The 25,083-nt window shown below is 47.2% G+C and overlaps 1 protein-coding gene across 2 annotated transcripts; it reads right to left on the minus strand.

The window, feature by feature from the left end:
- Positions 1 to 15,933: 15,933 nt before the first annotated feature.
- Positions 15,934 to 23,459, minus strand: TUFT1 (tuftelin 1). 2 transcript variants are annotated; one of them, XM_075261196.1, is made up of 13 exons: positions 23,399 to 23,459; positions 21,219 to 21,293; positions 20,792 to 20,899; positions 19,855 to 19,923; positions 19,278 to 19,349; positions 19,124 to 19,195; positions 18,930 to 19,037; positions 18,708 to 18,836; positions 18,313 to 18,407; positions 17,981 to 18,086; positions 17,795 to 17,878; positions 16,967 to 17,067; positions 15,934 to 16,861 (listed from the first exon to the last, which is right to left on the minus strand). In XM_075261196.1, the coding sequence occupies exons 1-13, from the start codon at positions 23,444 to 23,446 to the stop codon at positions 16,795 to 16,797; spliced, it is 1,134 nt and encodes a 377-aa protein (XP_075117297.1). In that variant the 5' UTR covers positions 23,447 to 23,459; the 3' UTR covers positions 15,934 to 16,794. The 2 variants fall into 2 exon arrangements, with proteins under 2 accessions (XP_075117297.1, XP_075117296.1); XM_075261195.1 differs by having other exon boundaries at positions 19,837 to 19,923.
- Between the last annotated feature and the right edge of the window lie 1,624 nt (positions 23,460 to 25,083).

Raw genomic sequence — 25,083 nt, forward strand, 5'->3', positions numbered from 1 at the left:
GATAATGAATGGGATTTGTAACGGATTTATGACGTTCTGTTACACTTTGTAGAGGATACTGGCATCAGACACGACAGGCGAGAGTGTGAACGCCCCTTTATTGAACGCTTCGGCTGGATTCCACTGCAGTTTTCCAACTTTCACCATAATTAGTCAATTCTCGCCATTTTATCCTTGTGGAGGAAGATATCCGGGCCCTGCTGGGTGCCAGGCCACATGATTAGCACATGATCATAAGATAGATGGGTGGTATATAATCTCATTATATCACCTCTGTGCACATCGTGATAGCTGGCTCATTGGCTTACACGTTGGCGGGTTCACTACCATATCAATGAATCCTGGGACGTTGGCGTGCACAACACATGAGACACGACCTGAGGATAAGTGACTGCTTATTGTCACATGGGGGATGGGGGGATTTATTAACCCATCTATGGCAGTTTTCTGACTTGTGTAAGTGCCCATCCTGGCACATGGGCGTGTCTCTGGAGCCTCTTGATATTTCAGGCCCCCATTAAGTGTTATTCGTCGCCTCCCCCTTTTTGGGCCCCGTTTTTCCCAGACACACCTTGTTTAGACTGGACTTCCGGTGCTGCTTGTTTATGATGCAGCTGCAGCTTCGTGTTACGTGTTGCGCATGCGGTTAGATACCCCTTTATATGTGCACATTGCCCATTTCAATGCTTTCTGACCTGACGGGCTGTTTTACGCAGCCCATGTGCCCCTTCCCGCCGCAGGCATTTTTTTGGATTGTCATTTTTGACTCTCTACCTTCCAAACCCCAGAACTTTGTTATTTATGAGGGCTTAAAGGGATCCTATCATTCAGATGACATTTTTTCTAAGTACCACGTCGGAATAGCCTTAAGAAAGGCTATTCATCTCCTACCTTTCATCGTCTTCTCCTCGCCGCCGTTCGCCTACAATCCCGGTTTTTGTCGGTATGTAAATGAGTTCTTTAGCAGCAATGGAGGCGGGCCCCAGTGCTCAGACAGCACTGGGGGCGGCTCCAATGCTGAGAGAGAACTCTCTCCAGCGCCGCCTCCATCTTTTTCAGGAACGGCCTCTTCATTCTCTTCTTCCAGCGGTGGCTTCTTACTTCTAGGCCTCGGGCAGAGACTGCACATGCCCACAGGCCCTGAGAAAATGGCTGCTTACAATACTATGCAAGTGGCCATTTTCTTGCGGCCTATGGGCATGCGCAGTCTGCTCTGCTTAAGGCCACGAGAAAAAGGCCGCTTGCACAGTATTGTAAGCGGCCATTTCTCAGGGCCTGTGGGCATGCGCAATCTGCTCTGCCTGAGGCTTAGAAGTCAGAAACCTGCGCCGGAAGAAGAGGAGGAATATGGTGCTGCTGACAAAGATGGAGGCAGCGCTGGAGAGAGTTCTCTCGCAGCATTGGGGCCGCCCCCAGTGCTCTCTGAGCGTTCACTGCCGTGTCCCCTGTATTCTATGGGTTGGTTTGATTCTGTGGATACCACATTTATATGGTTTTATTGACTCTTCAAATCCCTTAAAAAAAAATAAAATAAAAAATCTTTCTTGGGCTTTCCGTATTCTGGCCCCTGTAACGTTTTTCTGTTTCGGTGTAGGGGGATGCGTAGGGCATCTTTCTTGCAGGACGGGATGTATTGTTTAGTTCTATCATGTTGGAGACTGGCTATTGCTTTGATGATTTTTTACTTTAAAAAAATTTGAGGTGAAACTGTGAAAAAACGGCGGTTGGGTTCTTCAGATCACTAATGTATTATAAATGATCGGCACTTGTATGACAGGCTGCAGAGAGTTAGATGTGCTGGCGATCCTCCCCAAAATGGCGTCTTGGTCCACATTGACCGAGGCACTGGGGGGTGTTAATGGCTACATCACCATGGATGTTCTTTGTGCCCGCTCTTGGATTTCCATAGGTCTAGTTGTGTCTTCATCTACCAGTTGTATGATGGATGCGGTATGAGTACAGTATGGCTTGTTTCCTTCTGCACTGCCTACTTGTATGGGACAGACCCCATAGGAATGGTAGTCACAGAATTGCCAAAAGTCTTCTTTGCCTAAATGTCCTGATATTGCCAATGGGAATGTTGGTTCACAAATGGTACAATGGACTCCCTCCAGCAACCCCAAAAATGAACGATTTCCACAAACTAGACCTCCTATTTAATATATAAGCCCAGAAGGCTTTAACTACAACACCTGAAAGGTTCCATCACTTTCTCCTACATGATGGCTACCACATTGGGAGATATTGGGAGCCACTGGTTTTCTACAGCACCTTGGAGTCTTCTGAAGTCTCATGGCTGCTATAGCAGTATTAGGGGCAGTTCACACAGAGGAAATTTTCCTTGGTGAAAATTCAGCTTCAGGAATGTGAAACAGATTTTTCCGATTCTCCAAATTCTGCATCAGGCAAAACACCTGCCAGGTGGTAATTTTTGCCTCCCATTCAATGGGCGCTATCAGGTGGAATCTGTCTCATCATCCAGCATAAAAAAATATCCGCTAGGAAAACTCAGCATCTACCTGACATTGACATGAATGGAGTTTGGTCTCAGGCAGAATTTGGAGCTGATTTTGAGGCGTAATCCACCTCAAATTCATCATCAGATTCCTCTATGTGATCATTATTATTATTGTAATTGTTTATTTATATACCACCATTAATCCCATGGTGCTGTACATTATTATATTAATCCCATGGTGCTCTGTACATTATTATATTAGTCCCATAGTGCTCTGTACATTATCATATTAGTCCCATGGTGCTGTACATTATTATATTAATCCCATGGTGTTCTGTACATTATTATATTAATCCCATGGTGCTGTACATTATTATATTAATCCCATGGTGCTCTGTACATTATTATATTAATCCCATGGTGCTCTGTACATTATTATATTAATCCCATGGTGCTCTGTACATTATTATATTAATCCCATGGTGCTCTGTACATTATTATATTAATCCCATGGTGCTGTACATTATTATATTAATCCCATGGTGCTAATCCCATGGTGTTCTATACATTATTATATTAATCCTATGGTGCTCTGTACAGTATTATATTAATCCCATGGTGCTCTGTACATTATTATATTAATCCCATGGTGCTGTACATTATTATATTAATCCCATGGTGCTAATCCCATGGTGTTCTATACATTATTATATTAATCCCATGGTGCTCTGTACATTATTATATTAGTCCCATAGTGCTCTGTACATTATCATATTAGTCCCATGGTGCTGTACATTATTATATTAATCCCATGGTGTTCTGTACATTATTATATTAATCCCATGGTGCTGTACATTATTATATTAATCCCATGGTGCTCTGTACATTATTATATTAATCCCATGGTGCTCTGTACATTATTATATTAATCCCATGGTGCTCTGTACATTATTATATTAATCCCATGGTGCTCTGTACATTATTATATTAATCCCATGGTGCTCTGTACATTAGTATATTAATCCCATGGTGTTCTATACATTATTATATTAATCCCATGGTGCTCTGTACATTAGTATATTAATCCCATGGTGTTCTATACATTATTATATTAATCCTATGGTGCTCTGTACAGTATTATATTAATCCCATGGTGCTCTGTACATTATTATATTAATCCCATGGTGCTCTGTACATTATTATATTAATCCCATGGTGCTCTGTACATTATTATATTAATCCCATGGTGCTCTGTACATTAGTATATTAATCCCATGGTGCTCTGTACATTATTATATTAATCCCATGGTGCTCTGTACATTATTATATTAATCCCATGGTGCTGTACATTATTATATTAATCCCATGGTGCTCTGTACATTATTATATTAATCCCATGGTGCTCTGTACATTATTATATTACTCCCATGGTGCTCTGTACATTAGTATATTAATCCCATGGTGCTCTGTACATTATTATATTAATCCCATGGTGCTCTGTACAATATTATATTAATCTCATGGTGCTGTACATTATTATATTAATCCCATGGTGCTCTGTACATTGTTGTATTAATCCCATGGTGCTCTGTACATTATTATATTAATCCCATGGTGCTGTACATTATTATATTAATCCCATGGTGCTCTGTACATTATTATATTAATCCCATGGTGCTCTGTACATTATTATATTAATCCCATGGTGCTCTGTACATTATTATATTAATCCCATGGCGCTCTGTACATTATTATATTAATCCCATGGTGCTCTGTACATTATTATATTACTCCCATGGTGCTCTGTACATTATTATATTAATCCCATGGTGCTCTGTACATTAGTATATTAATCCCATGGTGCTCTGTACATTATTATATTAATCCCATGGTGCTCTGTACAATATTATATTAATCCCATGGTGCTGTACATTATTATATTAATCCCATGGTGCTCTGTACATTGTTGTATTAATCCCATGGTGCTCTGTACATTATTATATTAACCCTTTTCTTGCCAAGCACATAGCTCTGCGTCCTCCCGGGCTGTCACTTGCCTAGCTGAGGATGTAGCTGCTACGTCCTTACTTTTATTGCCCATCTCTCAGGACTCGTTTGGCCTATGAAGATTCATTTTAAAGATGAGAATCTTATCTCTGAAGTGATTCCGAAGCGATTCATTCCCCCTACGCCCAAACAGCAGCACAAGATGGGGTATTCCTGCCCCTGTGTACTGTTAGGACAGGTGGAACTTTTAATAAACTAACTAGTTACCCTCCCATAAAAGGTCCAGGAGACCTCCCCCTCCCTGTGTTTTTTTCTGTCCTGTTACCAGGACAGGTGGAGGGAGAGGTCTCCTCCTCTCCCACACATTCCTTTCTTTTTTGTGGAGGAAATCTCCCTTTTCTGCCCCCCCCCCTCCCCCCATCTTGTGCTGCTGCTGTCGGGTCTTACCTGGGGTTTGGGGCTTTCTTTGTTTTCCAGACGGCGCCTCCTCCCTTCCCTGGTCTGGCGCGGCCCCCGGGGGGGGGGGGGAGGTGGTGAGAGGCAGCATCTCTGTTCTCGGCGCTGCGGCGCCACACGCTCCCGGCTTCCCCGCTGCCTGAGGAGGTTTTTTCCGGCGGCCGGGGGAGGAACTGTAAGTGCAGTTCCTTGTTTCGCCGCGGGCACTACTAGCGGTCCTCCGCGGACTTCCGCTCTTCCCGCGCATGCGCGGGAATCCGGTTCGCGCATGCGCAGACCGTCCTTCCCGCTCGGCCGGACTTTGGGAGCGCTTGAGCAGCGTTCCCACCCCGCTTTTGGGCTAAATTTAAGGGGATAGTGTTCCCCCTTCTCTCCTTCCTCCTAGCCAGCTTAGGCTAGGAGTAGAATGGTGCCCCCTATCCTGGCTCTGGCCGAGGGGATGGAAGGGGCGGAGCTAAGGTCCGCCCCGCCCCCGTTTTTCCCTATTTAATCCTGGTCTGCCCAGAGTAGGTTGCCTGTCTGCTTAGCTTGCAGGTTCCTACTCTCCCTGGGCAACCAGAAGGTAGAAGAAATTTTCCTGACACTACAGGTGCTCTGAATTCCTTCAAAGGTGATGTATGCCCCCTGGTGGGCCCTGAGGGTAGAGGCTGCAAAGGTAAGGAAAATAATGAGTAATATGTGTTTCCTTAGATGTCATCCTCCTCTTCAGTGGCGGATAACCCTAAAAGGAAGGCTTCCAGTAAGCGTCGCCACCTTGCCTGCGCCAAATGCGAAGTCCCCTTACCTGATGGCTACGCTTATCAATGTTGTCGCGGGTGTCGGGGTCCCCCCTCAGAAGACACTTCGGTCCGTGACGTGGTCGGTTGGGTAAGGGAATTCGTCGAGGAGTCGATGAAAGAGATGAAACTCTCAATCTCCCAATTGTCCAAGAGACCACGCCTGGATTCGCCTCCTTCTCTCCCACCGATGGAGGGTCTCCAGATCTTGGACGAGGTATCCTCGGAAGAGGACAACCTGGACCCATCTAAGCCGGTATTCTCGGTGGATAGGATGCCCAAACTGCTAAGAGTGGTTCGGGCTAAGGAGTTGGAGGAGGCGGCTGAGGAGGCTCCATCTACCTCTCTCAGAGCCTTCAGGGCGGACCCAGACTTGGTAAGAAGGCTGGAGGCTGAATGGCGGTTCCCTGAACGCCCATTCATTGCGTCTAGACGCTTTAGGTCTCTTTTTCCCCTATCCGAGGCACAATCCAGCTCCTGGGGCCCTCCGCCCAAGGTTGACATAGCCGTCTCCAAACTGTCAAAGCGCACGGTAGTACCAGCGGAGGATGGCTCTAACCTCCAAGATGTGATGGATCGCAGGGCGGAGGGGTCCCTGAGGCGTATATACGCCTCTTCCTCGGCACAGGCCTCAGTGGGCATTGCGGCTAGCAAGGTAGTCGCTAAACTGCGGTCAGACATCTCTAAGCTGGAGAGAGATATTGACTCCGGGGTCCATCGGGACGACTTGCTGTCGGCCATGACAAATATTTCCCTCATGTCTGACTATCTCTCGGAGGCGGCCTTCTACCAGGTCAAGCTGGCCGCAAGATCCATGGCATTGTCCACCGCCGCAAGGCGCCCCCTTTGGCTTAAGCCCTGGAGGGCAGATAATGCCTCCAAGTTTAATCTATGCGCCTTACCATTCGAGCCCGGCAGGCTATTTGGCAGCGAACTCGACCGGATAATGGAGGGTCTGGCCGATTCAAAGGGTAAGAACCTGCCCCAGTCCACAGGATCCAGGCAACGATCCTTTCGGGGCTACGCCCCCTCCAGAGGCATGTCTAGAGGCCAGTTCCGTAGGCGCCCCTCGGGCCCAAGAGGCGGTCGAGGTTCCTCCCGTGGTGGTGAGAAGAGATCCACCTTCTGACTGTCACGATCCCCTTGCCTGCAGGGCCAAGGTGGGGGGTCGTCTCTCCTTACATTTAACCGCCTGGCACCATCATATCCAGGATTCTTGGGTTCTCCAACTTATACGGGAAGGCTACAAGATAAGCTTCCTTTCCCTTCCTCCAGACAGATGCAGGAGGACCCGCCCTCTTCAGGGCACCAGACAACTTCATCTGCAAAGATCTGTGTTGGAGTATATCGACAAGGCTGCATTGGAACCCGTCCCTCTAAACGAACAAGGGCAAGGCGTCTATTCACCCGTGTTTCTAGTGCCAAAATCGACCGGAGGGTGGCGCATGATTATCGACCTAAGGTATGTAAATCAATTTATCCGCAAGGTCCGGTTCCGGATGGAGACCATAAGGTCGGTTCTCCCTTTCCTGCAGCCAGGAGATCTATTCGTCACCTTGGATTTGAGGGACGCATACCTCCATATTCCTATCTATCCTCCACACAGAAAATATTTACGGATTGCCACATATCTAAATGGAAGATTACATCACTTCCAGTTTACAGCTCTCCCGTTCGGTATAACTTCAGCCCCCCACACCTTTACAAAGGTAGTGGCCCCGGTCATAGCCGCCCTGCGCCTCCAGGGGATATTTATTGTCCCATATCTAGACGATTGGCTAATAAAAGCTCAGTCAAGGGAGCTCCTCGCCACGCAGTTGAGCATCACAGTGGCATTTATAAGCAAACTGGGCTGGCTAGTAAACTGGCAAAAGTCAGTAGTGGTTCCATCTACCCGGATTCAATTCCTAGGGTTCAACCTGGATTCTCTCAGTATGATGATCTCCCTGCCCTCTCCTCGAAAGGAGAAGATTGGTCGAGCGGTTCACTACCTATCCCGAACCAGGAAGGTTACAATCAGGACAGCGATGAAGGTCCTAGGTCTCATGTCCGCGACCATCGAGGCAGTTCCCTGGGCTCTATGGCATATGCGCCTGTTACAACTCGAGATCCTGAGAGTATGGAACCACAGTCCCATGGGACTTCAGAAGCCTATCCAGCTTTCCATCAGTGCCCGTCGATCACTACAATGGTGGTCCCAACTCAAAGACGGGAGGTCCACGGTCCAGACCTCCTGGACCCTGTTGACCACAGATGCCTCCCTAACAGGCTGGGGAGCGCATCTGGGGGAGACCCTAATACGGGGAACATGGAACCCGCAGGAGAGAACTCGCTCCTCCAATTGGCGAGAACTTACGGCAGTTTTTCTGGCACTACGGACTCTGACTCCCCATCTCCAAAGGAAGGCTGTCAGAGTAAGAACAGACAATTCTACAGCCGTCCAATATATCAACAAACAAGGGGGCACCAGGTCCCCCTCCTTGATGCGGGTGACCGACCTGATATTTTCATGGGCGGAGAAGAATTTGTCCCGGCTGTCAGCGGTACATATCAAAGGCCACCTCAACGTCCTGGCAGATCAACTAAGCAGGGGACTAGTGACAACAGCCGAATGGTCCCTGTCCCCGGAAATTTTCCAACAGCTTACCAGGATATGGGGTCTCCCCGAGGTGGATCTGATGGCCACCCAACACAACGCCAAGGTGGGACGGTTTTGCTCCCTGTACCGGGACGGCAATCCCTTGGCGATCGATGCCCTGTCAATACCCTGGAGCTTCAAACTAGTATACGTTTTTCCTCCCATTCCAATGATTCCCAGGGTGTTGGCAAAACTCAGGCAGGACCAGACATCGGCCATTGTCATCATGCCGTTCTGGCCGGAAAGGGGCATGGTTTACCCACCTCATGTTAATGAGTCGAGGGACCTACTGGAGGCTTCCGTGTGTCCAAAACCTGGTAACTCTAAACAGTCAGCTCTGCCAGGATCTGGACAGGTTCAACCTCACTGCCTGGAGGTTGACCGCACCGTACGTGGAGACAGAGGATTGTCCCAGGCCGTTTTAAGAACACTGGCCCACTCTAGAGCGGACTCAACCAATCATAGTTACCAGAGGATCGCCCAAGTATTTAACGATTGGGGAGCCAGGAGGCAGTGCGATACAACATCCATCGAATCAGTCCTGGAGTTTTTACAAGAAGGGTTGGACAAGGGATTGTCCCCAGCCACCTTGAGAGTACATGTCTCGGCGTTATCCGCTCTATTGGGGACTAGACTGTCTCAGAATCCTCTTATAAGGCAATTCCAGAAAGGGGCCTCCAGGCTCCGACCCCCGGTTCGGCCCCCGGCTCCCCAATGGGACTTAGCTGCGGTCCTGCAAGGGCTATGTGGCCCTCCATTTGAACCTTTAGCTGAAGTGGACTTCAAGTACCTCTCTTGGAAGGTGACCTTTTTGCTGGCAATCACATCTGCCAAGCGAGTGGGTGAGCTCCAGGCCTTGGCGACATCAGAGCCATACACAGTCTTTTTTCCAGACAGAGTCCAGCTTAGGTTTGTTCAAGGTTTTCTGCCCAAGGTTCCGTCAGTGGAAAATATAAACCAGACTATAACCTTGCCCACCTTTTTCCCCTCTCCTTCCTCGGAGTGGGAGGAGAAGATGCACAGTCTGGATCTTGTGCGAACATTGCAAATATACCTGGACCGAACAGGCCCATTCCGTAAGTCAGAAAACCTGCTCATCAATTTTTTTGGTCACAACAGAGGGGTTAAGGCGTCCAAACCTACTCTGTCAAGGTGGATCAGAGAAGCCATCTCAGTGGCCTTGCAGACACAAGGGCTGCAGGTTCCGGAATTTTTGCGAGCCCACGCTACCAGGTCGGTGGCTGCATCATGGGCAGAGAGGCAGTCCCTCTCAGTAGACCAAATCTGTGCGGCTGCATCTTGGTCTTCCCACTTGACGTTCGCCAGACACTATAGGTTAGACTGGCATGTTTCCAAGGCAAAATCTTTTGGTTATTCTATCCTGACCTCTGCTTGTCAGGATCGCCCTCCCTAGAAGGGGTATTACTTGTTAAATCCCCATCTTGTGCTGCTGTTTGGGCGTAGGGGGAATGGAAGATTATGTAGATAATCTGTTTTCCCTTAGCCCAAACAGCAGCACAAAGCTCCCTCCCTTTCTTGTTAAAGGATAAATTATTATAGTCGGTATGGTACTTGGAGACTAACACAGGGAGGGGGAGGTCTCCTGGACCTTTTATGGGAGGGTAACTAGTTAGTTTATTAAAAGTTCCACCTGTCCTAACAGTACACAGGGGCAGGAATACCCCATCTTGTGCTGCTGTTTGGGCTAAGGGAAAACAGATTATCTACATAATCTTCCATTGTTGAATAAGCTATTGGGGATTGAGATCCCATTGAAGATCTCTATTCCCGACAGCGATTCAATCAAAATCTGTCAGGGCTATTATGAAGAATTGGGTATACTATTAAAGATGAGATTATCTTCATAAGCCAAACGAGTACTGAGATACAGGACTTTAAAGTGCCCCCCCTCCTGTCTCATGAACTGTAAGGAAGGGGAGGAGGGAGTTGGATTCCTGCAGCCTGCACAGAGACACAGAAGCATTTTCTCTGTCCCTGTGCACAACCTGTATGTGACACCAGGAGGGGGGAAGAAGGGGCTTTAGTCCCTATTTCCCCTCTCCAATCAATCAGAGTTCATACTATTCTTTTGCTCTCTGATTGTCACTTACAGGGATAATATAATTCCCCCCTGAGCTTTACTAGTGGGGTATTCTTATGTTATACCCCCTGAACATAACCATGAAGTTTATTGGCGCTCTGACCCAGCCATTTACCATTGTCCAGGTCGCAGCGCCAAAAAGAAGTCACACCAAACACTTACACAACATATGCACAAAGTCACCCAATCCCTGTCCTTTCTATACCGGAGCTTTCTACAGTAAAATATGTCTCTAGCGATGTCCGTTACACGCTAATATAATAGTAATAATGATTATCACTAGAGATGACGTATAGATTGCTAAAATTATTATAGGGGGATGGAAAATAATAATTTCATGTAAAGTCTTTATTTAATTTGCATACACAAAATGGGATGGCGCATTTCTACGATTTTGATGTTTCTTTAACACCCGCCCCTGTAACTATATACATGTATGGTATGTACTGTATATATAGTGAGGTATGTATATATAGTGTATGTGTGTGGTATGTATATATAGTGTATATGTGATATGTACTGTATATATATATATATATATATATATATATATATAGAGATATATATATATATATATAGAGAGATATATACACTCACCGGCCACTTTATTAGGTACACCTGTCCAACTGCTCGTTAACACTTAATTTCTAATCAGCCAATCACATGGCGGCAACTCAGTGCATTTAGGCATGTAGACATGGTCAAGACAATCTCCTGCAGTTCAAACCGAGCATCAGTATGGGGAAGAAAGGTGATTTGAGTGCCTTTGAACGTGGCATGGTTGTTGGTGCCAGAAGGGCTGGTCTGAGTATTTCAGAAACTGCTGATCTACTGGGATTTTCACGCACAACCATCTCTAGGGTTTACAGAGAATGGTCCGAAAAAGAAAAAACATCCAGTGAGCGGCAGTTCTGTGGGCGGAAATGCGTTGTTGATGCCAGAGGTCAGAGGAGAATGGCCAGACAGGTTCGAGCTGATAGAAAGGCAACAGTGACTCAAATAGCCACCCGTTACAACCAAGGTAGCCAGAAGAGCATCTCTGAACGCACAGTACGTCGAACTTTGAGGCAGATGGGCTACAGCAGCAGAAGACCACACCGGGTGCCACTCCTTTCAGCTAAGAACAGGAAACTGAGGCTACAATTTGCACAAGCTCATCGAAATTGGACAATTGAAGATTGGAAAAACGTTGCCTGGTCTGATGAGTCTCGATTTCTGCTGCGACATTCGGATGGTAGGGTCAGAATTTGGCGTCAACAACATGAAAGCATGGATCCATCCTGCCTTGTATCGGTAACGGTTCAGGCTGGTGGTGGTGGTGTCATGGTGTGGGGAATATTTTCTTGGCACTCTTTGGGCCCCTTGGTACCAATTGAGCATCGTTGCAACGCCAAAGCCTACCCGAGTATTGTTGCTGACCATGTCCATCCCTTTATGACCACAATGTACCCAACATCTGATGGCTACTTTCAGCAGGATAATGCGCCATGTCATAAAGCTGGAATCATCTCAGACTGGTTTCTTGAACATGACAATGAGTTCACTGTACTCCAATGGCCTCCACAGTCACCAGATCTCAATCCAATAGAGGAGCATCTTTGGGATGTGGTGGAACGGGAGATTCGCATCATGGATGTGCAGCCGACAAATCTGCGGCAACTGTGTGATGCCATCATGTCAATATGGACCAAAATCTCTGAGGAATGCTTCCAGCACCTTGTTGAATCTATGCCACGAAGAATTGAGGCAGTTCTGAAGGCAAAAGGGGGTCCAACCCGTTACTAGCATGGTGTACCTAATAAAGTGGCCGGTGAGTGTATATATAGGTGTGGTATGTATGAACTCCTCACATACTGCAGTTTTTTGGAAAGTACATTTTCTTTGCAGACAGGTATTGCTTGAGCCGTAATCTGTGTTTGCCACAACGTTGCATGAGGGCGGTTGTATATATGATTGATTAAATTGTGTTTTTATATCCGGTATGCTGTGTAATCTCAAAGTTAGATTTTGGTATCACAGTTTGGTAGGTGCAGTATAGATTTTTAACATATTAGTAAATAACAGCACAATCCTGCCTGTCTTCTGTATTCGTGTTTTTGGGAGTCTGAGCTCTTGTTGTAGTTGATGTTTGCGGTACATATAGTATATATACACATTGTATACACCATAAGCTATTACTATAAATGTATTTTGTATATGAATCTGAGATAGAACAGGAGTTTTAGGTGCAAATATGTGTTTTTGTGCATTTTTTCAAAAAATTATTTGTGTTTGTCACAAAGTTTCATGAAGGTGGATGTGGCTATTGATGACCCATTAAGACATTTGTAATCTTCAGGTTGTCTACTTTCTAAAAATATATAGGGTTTAGGGGTTCACTTACTTTTCACAGTGTGAAATCCCTACATTTTATAGGATGATACTTTTTTAATATTTCCAGCTTCAAAGCAGATTTTTGTTCCTTCCAGTTCTAGTGATTTTCTGAGGACACGTGCATGTGGGTGTAGGCCATAGTGATATGTGCATGCGGGTGTAGGCCATAGTGATATGTGCATGCGGGTGTAGGCCATAGTGATATGTGCATGCGGGTGTAGGCCATAGTGATATGTGCATGCGGGTGTAGGCCATAGTGATACAGTGTTGGCTAAAAGTATTGCCCTCCCTGCAATTCTGTCAGATAATACTCCGTTTCTTCCAGATAATGATTGCAATCACAAACTCTTTGGTGTTATTATCTTCATCTAATTTGTCTTCAATGGAAAACCACAAAAAGAATTGTCAAAAAGCCAAATTGGATATAATTCCACAGAAAACATAAAAAAGGGGTGGACAAAAGTATTGGCACTGTTTGAAAAATCATGTGATGCTTCTCTAATTTGTGTAATTAACAGCACCTGTTACTTACCTGAGGCACCTAACAGGTGGTGGCAATAACTAAATCACACTTGCAGCCAGTTGAAATGGATTAAAGTTGACTCCACCTCTGTTTGTGTGCACCACATTGAGCATGGAGAAAAGAAAGAAGACCAAAGAACTGTCTGAGGACTTGAGAAGCAAAATTGTGAGGAAGCCCGAGCAATCTCAAGGCTACAAGTCCATCTCCAAAGCCCTGAATGTTCCTGTGTCTACCGTGCGCAGTGTCATCAAGAAGTGTAAAGCCCATGGCCCTGCGGCTAACCTCTCTAGATGTGGACGCAAAAGAAACATTGACCAGAGATTTCACCGCAAGATTGTGCGGATGGCGGATAAAGAACCTCGACTAACATCCAAACAAGTCCAAGCTGCCCTGCAGTCCGAGGGTACAACAGTGTCACCCCGTACTATCCAGTGTCAGCGTCTGAATGAGAAGGGACTGTATGGTAGGAGACCCAGGAAGACCCCACTTCTTACCCAGAGACAGAAGCCAGGCTGGAGTTTGCCAAAACTTACCTGAGAAAGCCAAAACCGTTCTGGAAGAATGTTCTCTGGTCAGAAGAGACAAAAGTAGGAAAAGGCCTCAACATAGAGATTACAGGAAAAAAGAGGCCTTCAAAGAGAAGAAGACGCCCCCTACAGTCAGACATGGCGGAGGTCCCTGATGTTTTGGGGTTGCTTTGCTGCCTCTGGCACTGGACTGCTTGACCGTGTGCATGGCATTATGAAGTCTGAAGACGACCAACACATTGTGCAGCATCATGTAGGGCCCAGTGTGAGAAAGCTGGGTCTCCCTCAGAGGTCAGGGCTCTTCCAGCAGGACAATGACCCAAAACACACTTCAGGTCAGCACTAGAAAATGGTGGTGAGAGAAAGCCCTGGAGACTTGTAAAGTGGCAGCAATGAGTCCAGCCCTGAATCCCATAGAACACATGTGGGGGGAGGAGAGATCTCTTGGGGGCAGTTTGGAGAAGGCCCCCTTCACATCTCAGGGGGGACCGCGAGCAGTTTGCCAAAGAAGACGGGTCTAAGATTCCAGCAGAGCCTTGTAAGAAACTCATTGCTGGTTAGCGGAAGCGGTTGTGCGCAGTTATTGTGTCTAAAGGTTGTGCTACCAAGTATTAGGCTGAGGGCGCCAATACTTCTGTCCGCACCAGTTCTGGAGTTTTGTGTAAAATGATCAATGATGTGACTTTTTTTTCATTCTCTTTTGTGTTTTTTCATTGCAAGCAAAATAACTGAAGATATTACCAAAGAGTTTGTGCTGTGTAATCATTATCCGGGGGACAACGAGGATTATCTGACAGGACTGCAGGGGGCGATACTTATACTGTATATACCCTGTGTCACTTATATACTATATAAGAGTCTGTGCTGTGTAATCATTATCTGGGGGACACCGAGGATTATCTGACAGAATTGCAGGGGACCAATACTTTTGGACAACACTGTATGTATATACAGGTGTAGGCCATAGTGATATGTATGACCTCTGTACATGTTGTACTCTTATTTTTAGGAGTTTTGTCCATAGAATTTATAGTTTGGTTTCCGCTTTTACCAACTAATTGCAGTCTATGGGACAGGCAATCCAAAGATTTTGGGTCCAGACATTCCCCAAAATTACTAAAAAGTTATGGGGTTTGGAAAGCAATGGTGGGAAAGGGTTAATCCAGTTAATATTCACATTGTGCATACCCCCCCCCAGCACTGCGCCCCTGTGTCCCTCCCTGTATCATTAACCTGCTATGAGGCCGCACAATACAATGTGATTTACTGCCCTGTCATAAACACGTCACTGACTAACTGAGCTGACACTTCGTTCCAATGTACTCGTACGTTCCAATGTCCTTGTAGGGTGAACCAGCTGGAGATGACGCAGTAATGGAGGATTCAGCAGATTCTTCTGCAGGGCGCGGAGACGACATACCAGAGATGGACCCTGCCTCTAGGTGAAGGTGTAGAGCCACAGCTCGTGCCTTACCTCAAGTGACCAGCTGGGGGAGCCACAGACTAGGTAAATCCTAGCCCATGACGTAAGGGTGCCCGGCCCAGTCCTTTCATTATTCCGCTCCCTTCCCTGCGGGATTAGGAGAACATTACTAGACATTCAGTACTTAACACTACCCTGACAAATAAAACCGCATGGCCCCACCTTACCAGACTCCCAGCCGAAACGGTGACCGAAGTGCGGAAATAACAGATCCCCAAAAGATGTTCTGATCTCCATTATCGATCACAGCAGTCAGCAGACCACATACTGACTATCTATCTGTACACCAGACTGACAGCTGTCCCCCATGGATCACAATAATGGGGATCTAACTTATAAGTACATTACTGATACATAATACAAAGCCCCCCCAGGCCCGCACGTCAAGGACCCCCAACCATGTGGTCTACATCACAGCATCTACTCCTTGTCATCCTCAGTCTCTGTCCTCAATCCCCAGGCTGAGACTATGGCAGGAGAGCGTGTGGGTGTGTGATACATTAATTATGCTGGGTGTGTAACGCAGACGAAACTCGGAGCAGCCCTGCCGACAACACATCGTGTACGTACATGTCACCCGCACAGACACAGTCCTTAAATAACATCATTTATTCCACGCTACATACGGCAGCTACAAGTTAAGGCGCAGAGACGTCAATAAATACATGCAAAGGTTTGCTGCCGGAGTACGACCCCCAACATCAGTGCTCGACAGGAGGCTCAGCCTCTAGCCCTTCTACACTGTCAGATGTCGCCTGTCATCGGACTTCAGGTTTCAGCATATTGCTTTTATGATACTTGGCCTATTGCTATAGACACGAGGTACACTACTGAACTCCCCATTATGGTGAGGACGAGTCGCCCATGTAAGACCTTCAGGATCAGTGTCCACGTCCTATAATCATGTCTGTTCTGTGTGGGTGGTGGGAGTACAGCTCTCACCAGAGGGCGGTATGATGTGGGTTATGTAAGCTGCCGCTCCGCAGACACAAGCTGTGGTAGGGTTATATAACACCTACACAGACTAACTTCCCTGAGGCGTTGCCAGTCTGTTCAGCTCCATCCAGAATGGAAGCGGTTAATGCGCCACCTGCCAGCGGGACGGACGTCAGCACCTTGCTTTTGTTTATTTGCATGTGATGTTCCAGGGACTCGCGTTGTCCAAACAGCAGCTCAGAGCTCCGACTTTGGTTTAGGTGACAAATACAAGGCACAATCTTCTGGAGTCCAGCCGCTTGACTGCCCACGGTACATCCAGCCGTAGTGGCCCGTATCTCATATCAACAGACAGCGAGAGGTCCTGCTTAGGTTAAAGGTAGGTGCCAGGTAAAGTCTTCTCATTACACAAGGATGCACAAGAAGGTGGAGGGTCCAGCAGAGAAGTCTAAGAAACCATTCCTAGTCTACGAGTTGCCTGGAGAGAACGGGGCAGGTGCCAGCCTGGGTCACACCTCATGTCTCCACCAGCTTGATGAGTGGTAACGGCCTGCCGGATCCTGCGGGGATGTACACTCGCTTGCTGCCAAGACAAAGAAGCCATTGTTAGAAAATGTAATATTAATGGACACCAAACAGAGCCTGGGCCCTGTCCTGTAGGGGCTGCCTATATGGAGGGTGAACCTACACATTCTGGAGGTTGGGCCTGGAGTAGCTCCTTGGTAGGGAGGAGGTCTGTCCTGGTTGGGAGGATAGAAAATGTTCCAGTTTGTCCTGTAGTTCAAGGTTCTGGAAAACAAATGGAATGAGGTCATTGTGAGCGGCAGACAATGGTGAGTAATACGAGTGAGGCGAAACAGAACAAAGACTCCAGAGCCTAAAGGGAAGACTCACAAGTATGGCTGGCCGTGTCCCTAAGAAAGCCGTAGGCCGATCGGTCTTCTGTCCCCTACCACACTATGAGCCGGAACCAGACAGCGCATACCCAAGAACAAAAGGATTGGGAAAGTGAAACCCAAACTTATCCCCCATTGGAAGAGAGTCAGGAGGACCCCAAACACAATACAAGGTTCTGCTGACAGTGGTAGCTACGCCGATGATCATCTAATGTATACGGCCTGTATAATAGAAGAACCACGAAACCTCGCACTGCACAGGACAACACAAGCCATTGTTCTCTGTTGTCAACCATTTCGGGAAGTTTAGACACCTGTGATGAAGCCGACTACTACATCACATATCTGGGGATAAGTTGTGCAGGACATTTTAAGGCCCCGTAGAACGAGTTGCAGCCAAACAAAGACCATGGCAGAAACACATGGTGTAGTTTTTCCACAGAAGGTTTGCAGAATTTCCTTAGGCAGTGTCGTTATTGATATCGCTGCTTTTCCGCTGCAGATTTTTCCTGCAGTGTGTGAATGGATTAGTCAGAATCTCATCCACTTCGCATGTTCTGCGTTTTTTGCAATGTGGAGCCCCGGCCTAATAGAGATCTCAGGTCTGGAGCAGTTCTCACCTCGGCCTGCAGCCATGACACTTTCTCTTGCAGGTCCTGAATCAGCGAGTCCTTTTCCTGCATGGCCGTCCGGGAATTCTGGAGCTAAATATGCAAAATAAGACAATGAGATGAGTGTTACGGCGTGTGGTGCGATAGACAATTGAGCAGCTGACATCAAACCATCCCAGAATCCATCGCTGTTACCTGCTCGATCATCTGACGCACTTTACGCTGCTGGCTCTTCAGCATGTCATCCAGGTGATGAATCTTCTCCTTCAGACTTGACACTGTCTTCTCCAGTTCTTGACATCTAGAAGGGAAGAGAGACAGATCGATGTTGGGTGTGTGATAGGATCGGGTCCTATGCAATCCATACTGTAGAGGAACCTCAGGCAGCTGATGGTATCTATGTGAAAACCTAAGTCTGTAGCCCTGCCAGTATCAGCTGGACAGTACTGGAGACTGGTCTGGTCTGGGTTGGGTTCAATCTAGCAGGAGCCCCCCATATGGCGCACCGCATCTCATGTTACCCTCACCTGTCCTTCAGAGGCCCGTCCGTCTGATTCTGTTCTCTCATCTTCTCCAGCTCCTTCTCGTTGTCCTTCATGGTCTGCAGCAGTTGCTGATGTTCCTGCAGATGAGAGGTCAATGATAAAACCGCTCTTGCCTAGACTTCATCGCGCCGATCATAGTCATACAAGATTCGCAACTCTGTAACATAGATTCCACAAAACATTCACCCTATTGTACATCGAACCGGACTGATGCGGTGGAATGTGGGCAATGCCCAGGGGTTGGGGAACGTTATAGAAAACGGCAGAGCAAGAAGGTTGTCGCTTCCGAAAATATTAAATGACGCCCAAAGAAGTGGAATTAAATTTAACCCTATATGGTCTTTTGAGTCGTATATCAGAGGATACCAGTCTATTACCTTCTCCATATTGGACATCAGTCTCTTTAGTTCTTCCACTTCCTTCTGGCGCTCGTCAGCCGTATCCTGCGCCTCGACACGGGCTCGGTTGCTTTGTTCGGCCTCCTGTTGCCAGTGAGTAAGTTTTTCCTAATACCCCGAGAATAAAGACAAAGTTACTAAAAGTGTTGGAAATCTTCTCCATGTCATAGTGTGGTGTCCTGGACAGGATAGAAATCTGACCTCGTATAGCTTGCGGTCCGCCTGGTGCCGTCGCTCCGTTTCCTGCAGTCTGGCGTACAACTTCTGAGCTGTCTCCCTCATATTCTTACCATTGTCCAGAGGAAATTCCTGAAATGTGAAATAGACAGAATGAATCAAGAGCGATGAGATGAAACCGAGTCCGTCAACATGGCACGGCGGCTAGCACGGCTCACCTCTTCATGTGAGGTCTGCGACCACAGCGCGGTAGGAGATCCATCACCATTCTGCCGCACTACCCCATCACCCTACACAACAAGAGCAGGCCAAGTCAGGAGACGTCTACCAGTATTATACTCGCGTCACGTAGAGAACGGTAGAAGAACTTACCTTGTCTAAGCGGTGACCGTCCTGCTTCGAGGCGTCAAGGTCTTTCCTTAGAAGTGTTAAGGAGGTCCGAGCCTGGAGGAGAAGACGTAACGCTATGATGGAGAAGCAGTAATGCCGCACCCAACCATCTGACATTGCACCATGTAACATAACCCAAAATCTATCGGATTCTTCCTGACCACACTAAATACAGGAAGTATGTTCCGCTAAGGATTAATTATTCATGGCTGGCATACCATTACTGCCGAGCGAGCCGTATAAGAGAGGGCTCAAGGACAGAGATAACCTGACTACAGCAACCCTCAGTTATGGCTGCCATCTTGTCTAACAACAAGGTCACGTTACACTTTGCTGCTGTACGTGTCAGTAAATCTGCAGTCTCTACCCCTGATGTGGAGGCTTTAGTTGTTGCACAGTAATGTTTTCCAACCTTGGATGGCGCCATGACATTGCTGGCAGAAGACATGGAAACCGAGATACAACAAAGTCACCGAGTGTGGTGGTATCTAGTTTTGGGGCTCAGCTCAATGTTTTCTACATCTAGGGGTTCCCTCCTCACCTCCTGGATATGCCGCACCTCGTTCCTGAGCTGGCTGACGTTCCACTCATGGTTCTTCTTGTCCTCCGCTTTGGCTTTGAGGTATACCTGGAAGAGTAGGATGGTATAGTTATAGCATAGACTATCAGGATATGACTAGGGTTGAGCGATCGGGAAAGATCAGATCCCGATCAGCGATCAAGCAAATTTCCCAATCGGGATTGGCTGGAAAATGATCGGAAATCGGATTTTGAAATCTCAAGATCGGCTCCACCCTAAAAGTGACTTTTCCCATAGAGAAGCATTGACTAAGGTTGAGCGATCGTGAAAGATCGTATCCTGATCGGCGATCGAGCAAATTTCACGATCAGGATCAGCTGAAAAATGATCGGAAATCGGATTTTAAAATCAATCCTGAAATCTCAAGATCGGCTCAACCTTAGATACGATGAGTGAGACCCCCTTGGACCCAGGTATAATCATGTGACCACTCTAGATGCTGGTAATTGGCCATGCCTACGGACCACCGTACAAGGACAAGTAATATTAGAGTCCCACCGTCAGGGTGACTCGAAGACAAAAATTTTATTTCCCCATATGAGACAGTGCAGCCATAGCTACCGGTATACAAAGGAACCCTTAAGACAGGTGTAAACAGAGGCTTGTGTGCGTGTAGGGCGCACCTAGGCCCTCATTATACTCCGTGCTGTGCTCCACCAGACGGGAGAGTACATACATCTGCGTGATATGTTATCTGTGAGATCAATACAGGAACCGGTGAGCTATAATTATCTGATCCCACAGTGTGCACAGCGCCTTATCCTCATACGTCCTCACTAATCTTTATCCCTATAGATCACATTTACATTCCTGGGTGACATAAGTGTCCTCCACCTCTCGGCACATTCCCTGGAGGTGACACACTGGGAGGGAGGACACGGCCGATCCCTGCTCATGTCTTATTTTGGTCTCATACCTTAATGATTTCTTCATCTCCATCTTTGGATTTGATCAGCTCGGAGTTGAGGGGCCGGGTGCCCCGGTGAGGGCGAGAGGAGATGAGGGCGAAGGCCCGTCCCACTGGCTGCGGAAAACAAGGAAGTATTAGTGACAGCTGCCGGAGTCCACAACGTACAATGTAATAGACAGTAAGAGCTAAAATTAGCCCCATGACCATAGGGGTGACAAATATCAATAGACGTCATCGGCGTCACATCAACAGAGGATGACGTCATGTTGTGGAAGGAGTTACAGGATGGAGCCAAACCCTTTACCCAAATAAACACCCCAAATAGAGCATCGGACCTGCCATATAGAGGCAGAGGAAAGTCCCAAATCGTGAAACTACGAGAAGCTTAATAGTAGAGTATTGTATATACCGGATTCCGTATTACGCCGCTCACCTTGACCTTGGTGGTGTCTGTCCTCTCCGGAGATTGGTCGTCACGTAGGGTCAGACGCAGCGTTTTTATATTGTCCTGGGGGGGGGGGACAGAGATATGAAACAGACTGACATTAACCCCTGTAACCTATAGAACCAGAGTCACCGCCATTCACCCCATGACCCAGCTCATAATGCTCTTTACTCAGCGACACTTCATCCCTTGTCTGGTGAGCTAACACTTTAATAAGGGAACTGTCACTGCTGATCACCACGGCCATACATCGCTGGAGGATGACTACGTGTAATTTACACCTGGAAGTAATATCGGGGTTCACATACTTTACCTATACAATATGGATCATAACAAGAGGGATCAGAACCTCCCAATAGGTTCTCCTATAGAAGCCCCTCCGACCTCCAAATCTGTCCTATCCCTGTCCGGGCCTTATAAACACCAAGTGGCCCTAAAGCTGCGAGACATCTTCCCCGAGCATCAGGTTTTGTCTGGAGATCTTCTCACGTTCCCTCCCATCCATTGTGTACGAGGAGGCCGGAACTCTCCCTCCAGTATCACAGCAGGCAGTGCAGGAGTTAAACTCCGGCTTTTCCCACAGGAATCCAGACATTCCTCAGGGGAGACGTGAGGCCTCTGTCTGGGCAGGATCGGCTCAGTCACCTCCAGGCAGGTACATGGAGGCCGCACACTCTGCATGTGCCCCCTCCTCATATCACTGCAGCAGGGTGTCCCCTACAGAGTGTCTGTGCCCCCTCCTCATATTACTACAGCAGAGTGTCATCTCCAGAGTGTATGTGCCCCCTCCTCATATCACTGCAGCGGGGTGTCCCCTACAGAGTGTCTGTGCCCGCTCCTCATATCACTGCAGCGGGGTGTCCTCTCCAGAGTGTCTGTGCCCCCTCCTCATATTACTACAGCAGAGTGTCCTCTCCAGAGTGTCTGTGCCCCCTCCTCATATTACTACAGCAGAGTGTCATCTCCAGAGTATCTGTGCCCCCTCCTCATATCACTGCAGCGGGGTGTCCCCTACAGAGTGTATGTGCCCCCTCCTCATATCACTGCAGCGGGGTGTCCTCTCCAGAGTATCTGTGCCTCCTTCTCATATTACTACAGCAGGGTGTCATCTCCAGAGTGTCTGTGCCCCCTCCTCACATCACTGCAGCGGGGTGTCCTCTCCAGAGTGTCTGTGCCCCCTCCTCATATCACTGCAGCGGGGTGTCCTCTCCAGAGTGTCTGTGCCCCCTCCTCATATCACTGCAGCGGGGTGTCCCCTACAGAGTGTATGTGCCCCCTCCTCATATTACTACAGCAGAGTGTCATCTCCAGAGTGTCTGTGCCCCCTCCTCATATCACTGCAGCGGGGTGTCCCCTACAGAGTGTATGTGCCCCCTCCCCATATTACTACAGCAGAGTGTCATCTCCAGAGTATCTGTGCCCCCTCCTCATATCACTGCAGCGGGGTGTCCTCTCCATAGTGCAGTGTGGACCATGTGGAGAGCAGACATTGCTGGGGATTACCGGGCAATCCCATAGATGTTCTCTCTGTCCCATCTGATACATTACTGACCTAAATAATGATCCGACACCCCAAGTTCCGTCACCTCACACGCACCGACCCAGACCAGTAACAGCTGGAGGTCACCACATTCTACAAGACACTTAACACACAACCATACGATACGATAAAACCCCCCACAGCGATACATTGTAACAACTACACAGCGATACAACATACAAGCCCCACAGGGATATATTGTAGCAACTCCAACAGCAATACATTGTAACAACTACACAGCAATACAAAGTACAACCCCCACAGGGATACATTGTAACGTTGTAGTCATTGTAATTTAAAATAATGTAACAAATTAAACTATACAAAGGAGAAATCCTACTACAGCGATACAATGTAACAACAACACAGTGATACAATGTAACAACACAGTGATACAATGTAACAACAACACAGCGATACAATGTAACAAAAACACAGCGATACAATTTATACAATCCGAAACACCAAAAGATTTCCCTCAGTTTATAAAGCTCTAGCATGTTTGGTGACATATATATATACACGTATAGTCACTCACACCCCTTGTACACACATGTATATAATACGCTCAGGCCCCCTATACACACATATATATATACCCTCAGGCCCCCTGTACGCAGTGACTGACCTCCTCGGGCTCCGGCTTCAGCTGCTGCAGGGTGCACAGGCCGTTCATGGTCGCTGTCTGGTCTAGCACAGCAGTGAGCCGGGGGGATGGACATGTCAGTATATAAGAGGCTGCTGACATCACTGGGAGGACCTGTAATACTGTACCTGGGTGATTGGCCCCGGGGCCTGAGGGCGGAGCCATGGCTGAAACCTTGTAGTCATTGCTAGGAGAAGAGATAGAAGAGTGGCCTGAAGAGCAACACCTGGGGCAGGAGGGTACAGCGCCCCCTCCAGGACATGTCCGGGCTAATAACTTGTATCTGAAGAGCAGATCACTTACACTTTCCAGACTGTATATAAGTATTGTGGTGACCAGTACATGGGTATACAGGGCCGGCTGATAGCACACTGTATATAAGGATTGTGGTGACTGTAAGGCTGACCAGTATATGGGTATACAGTGCCAGGTGATGTCAGACTATATATACAGTGCATACAAGACAGACAGCTATAGTGTATATAGGGCTGAGAGCCAGGTATTTGTATTACATGGAGGTGAGTCACTGCAGAGAGGACACGATGTCCTAATAAGGACTGTGCGCGTCTGACAATGAGGAGACACCTGTGCACAGGTGAGAGAGCGCCCCCTGCAGCCCAGCGCAACACATCACATACTAAAGAATAGTCTACAAGTGCACAGTACCACTTCTCTTATCCTGTATATATGGACACTGCACAGTACCACTTCTCTTATCCTGTATATATAGACACTGCACAGTACTACTTCTCTTATACTGTATATATGGACAGTGCACAGTACCACTTCTCTTATCCTGTATATATATACACTGCACAGTACCACTTCTCTTATCCTGTATATATAGACACTGCACAGTACCACTTCTCTTATCCTGTATATATGGACACTGCACAGTACCACTTCTCTTATCCTGTATATATGGACAGTGCACAGCACCACTTCTCTTATCCTGTATATATGGACAGTGCACAGCACCACTTCTCTTATCCTGTATATATGGACAGTGCACAGCACCACTTCTCTTATCCTGTATATATGGACAGTGCACAGCACCACTTCTCTTATCCTGTATATATGGACAGTGCACAGTACTACTTCTCTTATCCTGTATATATGGACAGTGCACAGCACCACTTCTCTTATCCTGTATATATGGACAGTGCACAGCACCACTTCTCTTATCCTGTATATATGGACAGTGCACAGTACCACTTCTCCTGTCCTGTATAAATGGACACTGCACAGTACTACTTCTCTTCTCCTGTATATATGGACAGTGCACAGTACTACTTCTCTTCTCCTGTATATATGGACAGTGCACAGTACTACTTCTCTTCTCCTGTATATATGGACAGTGCACAGTACTACTTCTCTTCTCCTGTATATATGGACAGTGCACAGTACTACTTCTCTTCTCCTGTATATATGGACAGTGCACAGTACCACTTCTCTTCTCCTGTATATATGGACAGTGCACAGTACTACTTCTCTTCTCCTGTATATATGGACAGTGCACAGTACTACTTCTCTTCTCCTGTATATATGGACAGTGCACAGTACCACTTCTCTTATCCTGTATAAATGGACAATGCACAGTACCACTTCTCCTGTCCTGTATATATGGCCAGTGCACAGTACTACTTCTCCTGTCCTGTATATATGGC

Source organism: Leptodactylus fuscus (assembly GCF_031893055.1).
Source record: "Leptodactylus fuscus isolate aLepFus1 chromosome 7 unlocalized genomic scaffold, aLepFus1.hap2 SUPER_7_unloc_1, whole genome shotgun sequence".
NCBI classification, from domain to species: Eukaryota; Metazoa; Chordata; class Amphibia; order Anura; family Leptodactylidae; genus Leptodactylus; species Leptodactylus fuscus.